The sequence below is a fragment of the Podarcis melisellensis genome (genome assembly GCF_964234715.1).
Source record: "Podarcis melisellensis genome assembly, chromosome: 1".
NCBI lineage: Eukaryota > Metazoa > Chordata > Lepidosauria > Squamata > Lacertidae > Podarcis > Podarcis melisellensis.
Window position 1 is genome coordinate 6769512 of NC_138528.1, and position 13445 is coordinate 6782956.

The 13445-nt window shown below is 45.0% G+C and overlaps 1 protein-coding gene across 1 annotated transcript in view; it reads right to left on the minus strand.

The window, feature by feature from the left end:
• Nucleotides 1–13445, minus strand: part of TMEM260 (transmembrane protein 260) — a 61026-nt gene that overhangs the window by 18374 nt on the left and 29207 nt on the right. Inside the window, exons 4-7 of the mRNA XM_081911419.1 lie at nt 7767–7944; nt 4877–4990; nt 2140–2319; nt 603–643 (exon numbers count right to left, since the gene is read on the minus strand). Of these exons, the coding sequence (XP_081767545.1) occupies nt 603–643; nt 2140–2319; nt 4877–4990; nt 7767–7944 (513 nt within the window). The remainder of the gene's footprint in view (nt 1–602; nt 644–2139; nt 2320–4876; nt 4991–7766; nt 7945–13445) is intronic.

Sequence of the window (13445 nt, forward strand, 5' to 3'; positions counted from 1 at the left end):
AAATTGCTGCTGCCTGCTGCAGCCAAATAATCCCCAGGGCCTTCTGTGTGGCTGCTCCAAAAATTTGGAACTCCTCCCTAGAGAAGCCAGCCTGGCTCCCTCCTTGTTATCCTTCTGCCGGCAGATGGAGACCTTTTTATTCCAATGTGCTTTGGGGAACGGACCATTTTTCATGAAAGGGTTGGTGTGCCATGCTGCTTTTATTAAAATTATTTGTATGATGTGTGTGTGTATATAATTTTATCAATGTTTAATTGGATTTTAAATGATTTTCCCTATGTTTTAGCAGCTCCTGTTTTTATCAATTGTCTTGAGTCCCTAGCAGTAAAAAAGGATATACATATAATACTACTACTAATAATAATTTATTATTTATACCCCGCCTATCAGGCTGGGTTTCCCCAGCCACTCTGGGCAGCTTCCAACAGAATATTAAAATACAATAACCTATTAAACATTAAAAGCTTCCCTAAACAGGGCTGCCTTCTAAAAGTCTGGAAGTCGTTTGTCTCTTTGACCAAGAAGAAAAAAAAGAAGTCACCAATGTAGGATTTTGTTATGAGCCCTCCCAGACCAAGAAAGAAATTAAATGATCCACTTACAGCAATATATCAGCCATACTCGATCCATTCTCTAATTTTGCCTACACAGAAAAGAAAAAACAACAAATGCTGCAATAGGTTTCTGCCCCCTTTTTCCAGAGGTTAACCCCAGGATTTTGAATGGAGTCCATTGCTACATATTGTCAGAGCCAACGCCATGGGCAGAAGTACACTTTATTTTCCCTGTCCTGAATTTGCCAACATTCAGCTTTATCGGAGGGTCCCAAGTTCTAGAAAAGGAGAGAGGGAAAAAAATCCCCATGCACTTTCTCCACACATAAATTTTTGCGCCACTGCCAGGTCCTCCCTTATCGCGGACTTTCCTCAGAGTCACTTGGTGCTGACCCAACTAACGTGAGGAGATCCTACAGGATCAGGCCAACGGCCCATCTAGTCCAGCATCCTGTTCTCACAGTGGCCAACCAGATGCCTGTAGGAAACCAGGGAGCAGGATTCGAACACAGGAGCCCTCTCCCCTCCTGCTGTTTCCAGACAATGCTCAGAAGCACTGCTGCCTTCAACCGTGGAGGCAGAGCCGAGCCATCTTGGCTCGTAGCCCTTGATAGATTTATCCTCATTTTCTGGACCGAATCCACTACCTTTTTGGAAACTGCTAGCAGCTGGATATCTGTTGGACACCCCCTGCCCAGGGCACCTCCAATCATAGCTGTCAACTTACAGATTTGAAAATAAGGGACCAGCAGCCTCGAAAATAAGGGATCAGCAGCCAAAATAAGGGATTTTGTATGTTCAACTTCTGAGCCCCTCCGAGCCAAAGGCAGAAAGCCCAGCCAGCAGCCAAACGAAGCTTCAAGCGGTGGTTCCCACAGCACAGCAACCCAGCAAAGGGGATGCAGCAGGGGAAACCACCGTCACCTCTCTGCTGGGAAGTGCTGAGCAAAGGCGAGTCCCCAGCAACGCGGCCGATTTGATCGGCACAAGGCATGCAAGCTCCACCCCCCAGTCGTTCTTAGACTCCTTATTGGGTGAGCAACGCAGCCAAGCAACACAGTTGGAGCCTCCCTCCTCCCTGGCCGGCAAGAAGGGAGGGAGAGGAGCTGCTTCCTTTGAAACCCGGGAAATTTAAGGGACATCATCAATAAGGGACAGCAGCGGGACACGGCGCTGGGATAAGGGACTTTCCCACTAAATACGGGACGGTTGACAGCTATGCCTCCAATTCATTGCATATGTTCAGCCTTCCCCTTCCATTGACATGAGCAGAGCAGAGTGTCACACCACAGCTGTGACGGCCTCACCGGCCTGCTCATTTTCCCTTCGGAACAAAATAACTACGATTAAACGGCACGAGGGAGATCACATTTATTTCTCTAGCTATCAAGCGATTTAGCCACCCCGAAGAAGCAGCACAGGGGCTACGAAACCGCTATTTGAGAAATAACAATTTTTAAAGCTCTTCTGCCACTAGGATCCCAGGCTGTGCGGCTAAAAGATTCGGAGCCACGCGGACTCAAGATACAGAAGAGAAATCTTGTTCTCCGGAAGAGAGCCCCTCTCCCCCCAACCCCCGGTTTACCAAATTGAAGGTTCCATATTCTTCCCTGAGAAGATGGGTCGTAAATCCCTTAAGGGTTGTCTGGTCTCCCCAGGTCCAGCGCGCTTTGTTGAGGTAGGAAGAGGCAGGTAGGTAGAGATACGGCAGGCAGCCAGCCAGGAAGCAGAAAGTCAACTTTAGCATGTGGCCTGGGGTTAATTCCTGCACCAAAAGAATAAAATAAAATGTCAAATTGCACAATGGTGATTATTTTGGTGGGGTCGTGCCGGAACTTTGCCATCGGACATCAAGGGTTGGGGAGGAAAGGCAAAGGAAACATATGGAGATATATATATATATATATATATTGACACACACAGAACTGATCTCTCAATTTGCACGTTAAGTCCCCGCGAAAAGGGGATGTTGAAAATGGCACCATCTCCGTGGATTACTCGGGGGAAATGACATCGCTCTGATCTCTTCTGCATGACAGGATGAATTTTTAAAGTGAAGCGAATAATATTAGAGGCTCCCCAAAAGATCATGTTTGTGGCGCGTTTCGCCACTGAAACTGTGCCATGGGTGGCGGGAAACGCTGCAATGCGGAGATAAACCACTTTGCGATGATCAGAGTTGGCTGGTTTTCCACCTGCAACCCCCTTTGCCCATAATTAAATTAAATAGCTAAGGCTTGTCCTCCACCCACACACACACAACATGCTCTTCGTCAATAGCTTGATCCCATTTATTTTTCTAGCTCTGGAGTGCCAGGACACAGCAGCACAGAAGGATTCAGAAGAGAATGGGTGTATGTCTAACTGTAAAAGACAACAGTTCTGTTTGCATGTCACAGTAAACCATGGTTAACAGTTTACAGATTGTCCTCTCCACTGGGTGAGCGGAACCACAAACCATGGCCTGCAGCTTAGCGTTTAGTCTGAAGCACTGACTATCATTTCTTTTGCTCACACCATAATTAGTAAGTAAAGAACAAATCTTGGCTTCACATTACGGCTTTTTTGGGAGCAGAAGAACTCACAATCCATGGTTCAGACATCCCACTAAGCCTAACATTGGCAAACCACAGTTTACTGTGACAGGAAAACGCAGCTAACAGGGCAACTGAAAGGATTATTGCATTCTTTCTGAGGCTAAAGTTAGACAAGCTCTTGAAGGAAGATGCTTATCAATAACTATTAGCAAAGCAGAACCTCCATGTTCAGGGGCAACGAACCTTTGAAAACTGGTTGCATGCTTGTTGTTGTTTTGTTTTGTTTTTTAAAAAACTGCACTTTAATACAAGCAACCCATTCTAGATTGTAAGGTCCTTGGGAACAGAGACCAATTTTTTGCTGTCTGAAATGATAATGGGGATGATGATGATGATGATGATTTTATTATTTGTCCCCTGTCCATCTGACTGGGTTGTCCCAGCCACTCTGGACAGCTTCCAACAGATATAAAAACATAAGGGCTGTATTTTTATATATGGTTTTAATATGTTAAAAAAAACCTTTCCAAGCAGCGTATAGAAAACTAAAACAACAAATAATGTTACAAAAACACAGAATAAAACCATTAATACTAACGAATACGGACTATTCCCAGTTCTTTCTCCTTCTGAGACACCTGCCAGCTTCCTGGCTCTCACCCAGCACTCCACGCATCTACTTTGGCTCTCTCCCAGGACAGGGAAAAAAATCACAAAACCACCCTCACAATAATGGGGGTTCCTGGAACCAACTGCAAACCCCCTGACCCTTCAATGTAGGCTTGCTTTTATGGGCAGGTCCCAAGGGGAATAGCACTTCCTCAGAACAGCCAGAGATGTCTTCCATTTTGCACTCGCTCAGTTGCACTGCACGGGACCAGTTCCAAGTTACCTCCTCTAAGCTATTAGAATCTCCCTCCTGCAACTTTGGGTGGCAAGCTCTGCCCCTTTCTGCATGCCCAGGTAAAAGGCAAAGGACCCCAGGACAGTTAAGTCCAGTCAAAGGTTGTTACGATAATGAAGCAATGCAGCTGCAAAGTCCTAGCGTGAAGTGTAAACATGATGGGAATGTTGGGACTGCTGTGGGAACAGAGGGGCAGTCATTTCACAGTGCGCAGCACCGGAATTACCTCACAGTGTAATATGAGCTGTACTAGGAAGTACAGGAAGTGTTAGTCACAACACTGCTGGAATATGGAGAGAGCAGTCACGTTTTTTGTAACGCTGCAAAGACAGAAATAAAAGCATGTAAATACGCTTCTGTCTATCTCTTTCCCCTGCCTGGGGGAGGCAGGAAAGAGGGCTGTGTTCCTCTCACGTTTGAGAAGAATGCCGACCAAGAGTTTGCCTGCGTCTGAGAAGACTCTGGGGTTGCGGCGCTCATCTCGCTTTACAGGCCGAGGGAGCCGGCGTTTGTCCGCAGACAGTTTTTCTGGGCCATGTGGCCGGTAGGACTAAACCACCTCTGGCACAATGAAACACTGACGGAAACCAGAGCGCACGGAAATGCTGTTTACCTTCCCGCTGGAGCGGTACCTATTTATCTACTTGCACACTGACATGCTTTCGAAGTGCTAGGTTGGCAGGAGCTGGGACAGAGCAGCAGGAGCTCACTCCGTCGTGGAAATTTGAACCACCGACTTTCCGATCGGCAAGCCCAAGGGGCTCAGTGGTTTAGACCACAGCGCCACAGGGAGAAGACTGCGAAGAGTGTCTGGCCACGCTCATCCCTAGACTCTCTCAGCCACCCAAGTCTTCTTTCCAAAGTGCATTGTGGGTACTCACCCTCTCCCTGAGCAAGCAGGAGAAAACCCATAGCGCGACACAAATCACATAGACGACGATGGTGTGCTGGTTGCACAAACTGAGGCCGCAGCAGAAGGCGCCCGCTTTGCAGATCTGCAAAAAGGAAACAAAAGGAGCATCTAATCGTGGCTTTTAAAATTGTTTTTTCAGAACGTAAGAAGAACATGCTGGATCTGGCTAGTCCAATTTCCTGCTCCCACGGTGGCCAACCAGATGCTTGTGGGAAAATTTTATATAGAAATATAATAGTCAGATGGATGGGCTATAAATAAATTGCTGTATTCTTATTAGTAGCAGTATTGTTATTACTATTTCTGAAAAGACATTTTCCTAATACAATGCATTCCTAATTCCCCTCCCCCTCACTAATCTGTGAATTTTTATACACACTTCAGTCCAATATATGCATTTTTGTGCACGCTATGCTTTGCTGGAGAATTGCATTGCACATTTCAGAGAAGTGCAAATTTCAAAGAATCACTGTGTTTCGGTTACCAGAGTCCGGGGACGTCCAACTCCCAAGGGACTGCGATCTACTCACAGAAAAAAAATATGGCAGTGATCAGAGTTGTTGAGATTTGGTCAAAGTTGTTGAGTTTTTTGGGGGACGAAAGTCAAAGTTGTTGAACTTTCTGTGGGGAGGAAAGTCAATGTTGTTCGCCTTTTTTACAGGGGCAGGTATAAAATGTTGAGCTTTCTTTAGGGGGGAAAGGGAAAAAAAAACTCTCACCAAACTATCAATCAGGAAACAAACAGCCTCGGAGTGAAAACTCCATCTTCCGATCGTGCGCGAATGGAGGACAGCGCAAGGCAGCGGGGCTGGATCCTCTTTTTCCCCCGCAAAGGAAAAAGAGCCCGCGATCGACTGTGATCGACTCTAACATCCCGGGAATCGACCAGTCGATCGCGGTCGATCGGTTGGACAGCCCTGCCATAGTGTTTCTGAAAGTGTGAATTAGGTAAAATCGCTTTTCAGAGGTGAACTGAATTGAAATTTGCCCCCATCCCTAATAACCAGGGACTGAGGTTAAATGGGATTAACAGGGAGAAGACTGTTGTTTTTACCGGTTGGCCACTGAAGGAAATAAGACTAAATGGGCCTTTGGTGTGAATGTTTCAAAAATTAAAAACGAGGACAGCCTGAAAGTTGTTACAAAAATACAAAAAAAATATGTAATTTTTTGATTGACTTGCCTAAGATCCAGGACAAAGCACCACCTTTCAGACAGGCTACAGAGATAAACTGTTGGGGCAGTATCATCTCAACTCATGCACCACATTTTTCATTAAAAAAATGAAAATCCCACCACCTCATTTTCTCTCATAATCAGAGAAATTAATTAGAAAGAGAGAGAGAGAATGCCTCTCATTGGTGCAGCACATATATTATCGTTTATTAATTTATATACCGTTTATATGCAAAAATGGCTTCTACACTGTTTACAGCTATAAAATAAATTCATATTTAAAACACACAACATTAAAAAGATACTTAAAATAAACAATGAATTATTTTTAAAAACAAAACGCATAACAAGTAAAACAAGTGAAAATAACAGCTGAAACAATAAAACAAGAAATTCTGCTCAAGGGAAGGCTTGCGTCTTCAGGAGCCGGCGGAATGCCGACACTGATGGGAGTCTCTCATATTTCAGCAGGGAGGGAATTCTACAGCACTGGTGCCACCTTCCAGCCATCTCTGGGTTTAGAAAGAGGCTCAGGTAGCAGGTGTTGTGGAAGTCTCTGGGAATAAGAGCAGGGATGATGGGATAGATGGGCTTTTGGCCTGATCCGGCAGCCGAGCTCTTCTCATGTTCACAGGAGTTGTTGCCTGCCCGAGCAGACTATACTGGGCTAGATGGACAAGCAGTCTTAGGCAGTAGGAAGAGGTTTCCCGCGTTCCTACAGGAACAAATCCGGGTTTAGTGGAAGAGCATCTGTTTTAAATGCAGAAGGGCCCAGGTTCAAAACTTGGCAGCACCTCCAGGTAGGTCAATCTGAACCTCAGGAGTGCTGCTGCCAGTCAGGGCAGGCACTATTGAGCTAGATGTCCAATGGTCTGACTCAGTAGCAGACAGTTTGGTCTGTTCCAGGTGTCTTAAAGCATCATGTGCTGTTCGGCCCGAGATAAACCTTCCCAGACTCAGCTTCTTCCAGATGTTTCGGACTACAACTCCCATCACCCCCAGCCTTCACGGCCATGCACTGATGAGGTCTGTAGTCCAAACATCTGGGAAGGCTGAAATCCAGAATGCGGCAGCCAGACTGGTGACTGGGAGCGGCCGCCGAGACCTTATAACACCAGTCTTGAAAGACCTACATTGGCTCCCAGTACGTTTCTCAGCACAACTCAAAGTGTTGGTGCTGACCTTGAAAGCCCTAAACAGCCTCGGTCCAGTATATCTGAAGGAGCGTCTCCACCCCCATCATTCTGCCTGGACACTGAGGTCCCGCTCCGAGGGCCTTCTGGCGGTTCCCTCCCTGCGAGAAGCCAAGTTACAGGGAACCAGGCAGAGGGCCTTCTCGGTAGTGGCACCCGCCCTATGGAACGCCCTCCCAACAGATGTCAAAGGGAACAACAACTACCAGACTTTTAGAAGACATCTGAAGGCAGCCCTCTTTAGGGAAGCTTTTAATGTTTGATGTATTACAGTATTTTAATATTTTTTTGGGAAGCCGCCCAGAGTGGCTGGGGAAGCCCAGCCAGATGGGCGGGGTATAAATAAATTATTATTATTATTATTATTATTATTATTATTATTATTATTATTATTATTATTATTATTATAGGCTCGGGTTGCTTCCATTAATGGTGTAGGTGGGGAGGGAAATAATCTATCGTGATGGCTTTTGATCCCGAGCGGTCTACCTTTGATCTCTCCTTGGCGGTCGCAGCCTCCCGGAAGCGCACGCAGAGAGCCATTAGCAGCCCCACAAACAGATTGTTTAAGCTGAAAACCTCTGCCGTGATGGACCACTGCCATGTGAGGCGAGAAAACGAAAACATCCCCACAGCAAAGATTCCTGCAGCATGCTTGCCAGAAAGCCTGCAAACACAGATAACAAGAAAATGTACCATCTCCTCCAACAACTCTTCGTACACAACCCACCCCTCACACGGAAAAACAAAATTGAAGGAGCCTTCGTTGTCCTTCTGGGCTGACGCCCCCACCCACCTGGAAACCCAAAACAGCAGCAGCAAAATATACCTTTCTGGGGGGACGCACCCACTGCAAGACCCTTGTTTGGGGTCTTTTTGAAAACATGCCTTAATCTGGACTTCTGGATCAGTTCTTGATTACAAGCGTTCAGCTCTGAAATGCTTGGGGGAAGCAAGATCCATTGGTTGAGAGTTCAGAGAGAGCTAGTGAGGACTGGAGACTCTGTGCATGCACAGGAGTGCTCTCTCTCTCTCACGCACACACAAAAACACCCGTTGCAATAGCTTTCACATCAGTTTCCAAGCATCCTGCAGCAGCCCCGGGTTCAGCAAAAGTGTGGTTGAGGGGACCGAGGATGAAACTGGACTGCGGTTCTAGATTCAGGTAGGTAGCCGTGTTGGTCTGACGCAATCGAAATAAATTAAAAAATTGTCCAGTAGCACCATAGAGACCAGCTAAGTTTGTTCTGCATGCACAATTCTTCAGATACGAACTGTGGTGGTGGTGATGGGGGGGGGGAATCTCCCATTGGAACGGTTGAATACCATAAACACAGGGTCCTCAATTTCCACCAGGACTGCTGAGCGGACAAAGGTTTAAAGTGCTTTCAGAGTATATGATTTTTGAAGCCATTATGTACCTTAACCTTCTCGTACGCTAGGTAGGTACCTATTGTCAAAACTTTCTAGATTTAAAATACAGTGGTACCTCGCAAGACGAATGCCTCGCAAGACAAAAAACTCGCTAGACGAAAGGTTTTTCCGTTTTCGATTTGCCTCGCAAGACGAATTTCCCCTATGGGCTTGCTTCGCAAGACGAAAACGTCTCGCGACGTCTAAAAACAAAGACATGTTTTGTTTATAAAGTTAATTTATTTTCCCTTCAGTTTTTGAACTGCTCTTTACAGTATGTGTGACTTTAAAGAGCAGTTAATAAACTGTTGTTGTACCAAATTTGGCTTTGTTTAGACCTTTTTTGACCATAGGAACGCATTAATTGATTTTCAATGCATTCCTATGGGATTTCGTGCTTCGCAAGACGAAAAATTCGCTAGACGACAAAAATTGCGGAACGAATTAATTTCGTCTTGCGGAGCACCACTGTACTAGTGTTTTCCAATATAATCCATTCTTTTAGCCACGCCAGACATTCTGCTTCATAGTATAATTTTAGATTTGGTAATGCCAGTCCTCCTCTCTCCCTTTTATCTGTTAATAGTTTATACTTCATGCGTGGAAGGGAAGTAGGGGGTGGTGGGTTTTATAATTAAGTGTATAATTATGCAGCTGTTGTGATTTAGATATTATATTTTATGTGAGGGAATCATTGGGAATTTTGGTTATTATGCATATATGTTAAGTTTCAATAAAGATCTTTGGGGGGAATTTTTTTTTTTTTTAAGTTTAAAGTGCTCTCACCACGATCTTGCTCCAACTCAGGCCCTCCCAATGCAAGGTCTTATTTTTATTTTACCTTAAGGTTGCGTTCAAACATGACTTGACAGGCCTGCACAAAATGTTAATGACAGTTTATTGGTATTTTTATATGAGAGAACAGGGTCTTGGGGTTGTTTTTCCGCCATGCGCAGGCTGGCTATGCGCCAAAAACCAGCCCCAAATCCCTGTGGTCCTGTTCGCAGGCTGTCAGGTGTAATGTTTCGGTGCTTTCCGAGGATGAAATTCACTGACCCCTCCCGGCTACGCTAACGCAGCTTCTTCCTGAGGAATATTCTGAGAGAAACAAAATGGCGGACCGCCACACCAACAGGGACCCAGTTGATAGCGTGTCCACATGGGGCTTCCTTCTGGAGCGTTCCAAAATGGCAGCTAACTGCTGAAATGTTGGTGATTGTTGCTCTCTGCCCCCTCCCTGCACAAAAAAATGACGTGAAGCAAGGGGTTTGGGTTCTTGTACCACACTTCCTCCCCCCCAAATATTTGCCAAAGGTTTTGCTTCTTAAAGAAAAGCAACCCCAAAACTTTTGACCCAGGCACACATTAATGCTGCTGTTCCAAAAATATGGGGGTCAGCTATGAGACTGTGTTGACTCCCACAATAACCCTTTTTAAGGCCTGGACTACACAACAGCACAAACAACAACAACAACCACAGATATCTGACCGGGAGGCTCAGTTTAATGGACTTTGGGACAGGTAGGTAAGGAAAGGTAAAGGACCTCTGGACGGTTAAGTCCAGTCAGTCCGCCTCCACATCTGGGATGGAGAAAAATAAGGAAGGTTGGTGGGCAATGCTTACTTCATTTTGCTTCATTTAGTCAACTACCTAATTTATATACCACTTCATGGCAAAAAAGGACTTCTAAGCAGTTTTAAAGTATGCAAACAGAGGCATTAAAATATAAAAGACCTGTAATCAAAATATGTAATTAAAAATACACAGTAAAACAGCATTGAAATATGCGATAAAGCAATGTAATAGGTTGTAATTTTTCTGCGCTCTATCCAGGGAGCCAGCTCAAGGTCTTATTTATAAAAATATTTGCACATCGCTATATCATAAAATATATCGAAGCGGTTTACAACAATGTCTATATGTAATAAGCACACGTTGAAAAAATTCAAAATCACGTTCCAACATTATAGCCACTACAACACGCCAGTGGCGCCTTCTGCCCTGATCCCTAAAAAACACAAATGCCCTATGCACAGAGAACATCCCCCTAGATCAGACACCAATTCTAGCCTGATCCAGGAAAGTCTTACAATCAGTTACCAATAAGGACACTGTGAGGGGAGAGACTCCATCAGGCAAGGCCTTTTTCCACCTGCCTTGCTCCACCCTCTGATCTCTGCTTCTCAATTTGTATTGCATTATTTTATGTACTGTGGTTTGCCGTTGTTTTATTGATTATAGTTTAGAAAGTATTTATTGTAACTGTTGAGTGGATTTCTCTTTAATATGTTGATATTATTACTTTGTACTATTCTAGTAACTGTTCTAATCATTAGAGGGACGCGGGTGGAACTGTGGGTTAAACCACAGAGCCTAGGGCTTGCCGATCAGAAGCGGTTCGAATCCCCACGACGGGGTGAGTTCCCGTTGCTCGGTCCCAGCTCCTGCCAACCTAGCAGTTCGAAAGCACGTCAACGTACAAGTAGATAAATAGGTACCACTCCGGTGGGAAGGTAAACGGCGTTTCCGTGCGCTGCTCTGGTTTGCCGGAAGCGGCTTAGTCATGCTGGCCACATGACCCGGAAGCTGTACGCCGGCTCCCTCGGCCAATAAAGTGAGATGAGCGCTGCCACCCCAGAGTCAGCCACGACTGGACCTAATGGTCAGGGGTCCCTTTTTACCTTTAATGATTGTTGAATGTTACTTTATTTGATGTAGGTTGCTTATTTTACAGTTTCGTTTTATTATCACATTTTTGTATTGCGTTAGATGTACATTTTTTGTTTCTTCAGCTTGTAAACTGCCTTGAGTATTGTAAGATAGAAAGACGGTATACAAATAAAAAATGAAGATGATGAAGACACGCTGCTGCATCAGGCCAATGGTCCTTCTGGTCCAGCCTCCTGTTCTCACAGCGGGAAACCAGATTTGTGTGGCAAACCCACAATCAGGATTCGAACACAAGAGCCTTCTCCCCTCCTGAAGTTTCCAGCATCTGGTATTGGAAAGCATTGCTGACACCAACTGGGGAGGACAGAGTCTAGCCATCCTGGGAAAAAGCCATCAATGGCTTCTCCTTCTCCATGAATTTGTCTAATCCTCTTTTAAAGCCATCTAGGTTGGAGGGCGTGAGTTCATTCCACAGTTTAACTAGGTGCGATGAAGTCCTTTTTGTTATCTGTCCTGAAAGAGAGGGTCTCTTTCCTTTTCACCTGAAGTGAACCATTAGTAGCAGCTCTACGAATAAACAAACAAACCAACAAGAATTGGGGACTCTCCCGCTATTTAAAAGAAATTCTTTCAGAAGTCTAAAATGAGCAGTAGCTAGAAAAGTGAGCCAGGAAACATTTTCTCAAGAGCTACGAAGCGCCGTGGGCCAATGTGTGAGATGGCTCCAGAAACACGTTTATTTATTCGTTTTGTTTTGGAAGATTTATTCAACCACTCAATCAAAAAACTTTCGAAGTAGCCACACAGAGAAGAAAACTGCAGATCAAACACAGGTGAAACCTACATGCAAAAATAATTATCGTGAAAAGACACAGGTAAAAATTGGTAGAAATTGGTTAAAATAAATATGGGTGCCTAAAATTGCACGCCTGGGCAAGCATGCTGAAATAAAATGTTTATCGCTATTTGCAAAGCTGACACCATTTATTTAATACAGCTGTTCCCAATTAACTAAGTACTGTTTTTCAAAAGCCAAGCCACGGACCCCCTACTTTTGAAAATTTTGATATCTGTTTGGTTGTTTCTGTTATGTGAACGGTGCTATGGACCCCCCCTGCTGACCAGCAATCAGGAACCATTGATTTAATGTATTACTAATTTATTTATTCTATATATTTATATCCTGCCCAATAACAAAAGTTTTCAGGAGAACTCACAACTACCCTGAGAGGTGAGTTAGGGTAAGTATGACTGACCCAGTAAGCTTCATAGCCAAGTAAAGATTCGAGCCGATGTCTCCCCTTTGCATGTTGCATTTTCTCACTTCTTGAATTGGGCCGCAACCTTTAAAATTTGGTGGGCTATCAGGTAAAATTCCCTTGGGGGCTCTTGCATCTGCGCAGTGAGGACAGGAAGCTACTTCATACTGAGTTGGACCACAGGTCAACATCGGCCAATGTCACCCACTCTGACAGGCGACAACTCCCCAGGGTCTCTGACACAGAAAAGTCTCCCCAGGCACCTGTCATAGAATCATAGAATCCTAGAGTTGGAAGAGACCACAAGGGCCATCGAGTCCAACCCCCTGCCAAGCAGGAAACACCATCAGAGCACTCCTGACATATGGTTGTCAAGCCTCTGCTTAAAGACCTCCAAAGAAGGAGACTCCACCACACTCCTTGGCAGCAAATTCCACTGTCGAACAGCTCTTACTGTCAGGAAGTTCTTCCTAATGTTTAGGTGGAATCTTCTTTCTTGTAGTTTGGATCCATTGCTCCGTGTCCGCTTCTCTGGAGCAGCAGAAAACAACCTTTCTCTCTCCTCTATGTGACATCCTTTTATATATTTGAACATGGCTATCATATCACCCCTTAACCTCCTCTTCTCCAGGCTAAACATGCCCAGCTCCCTTAGCCGTTCCTCATAGGGCATCGTTTCCAGGCCTTTGACCATTTTGGTTGCCCTCCTCTGGACACGTTCCAGTTTGTCAGTGTCCTTCTTGAACTGTGGTGCCCAGAACTGGACACAGTACTCCAGGTGAGGTCTGACCAGAGCAGAATACAGTGGCACTATTACTTCCCTTG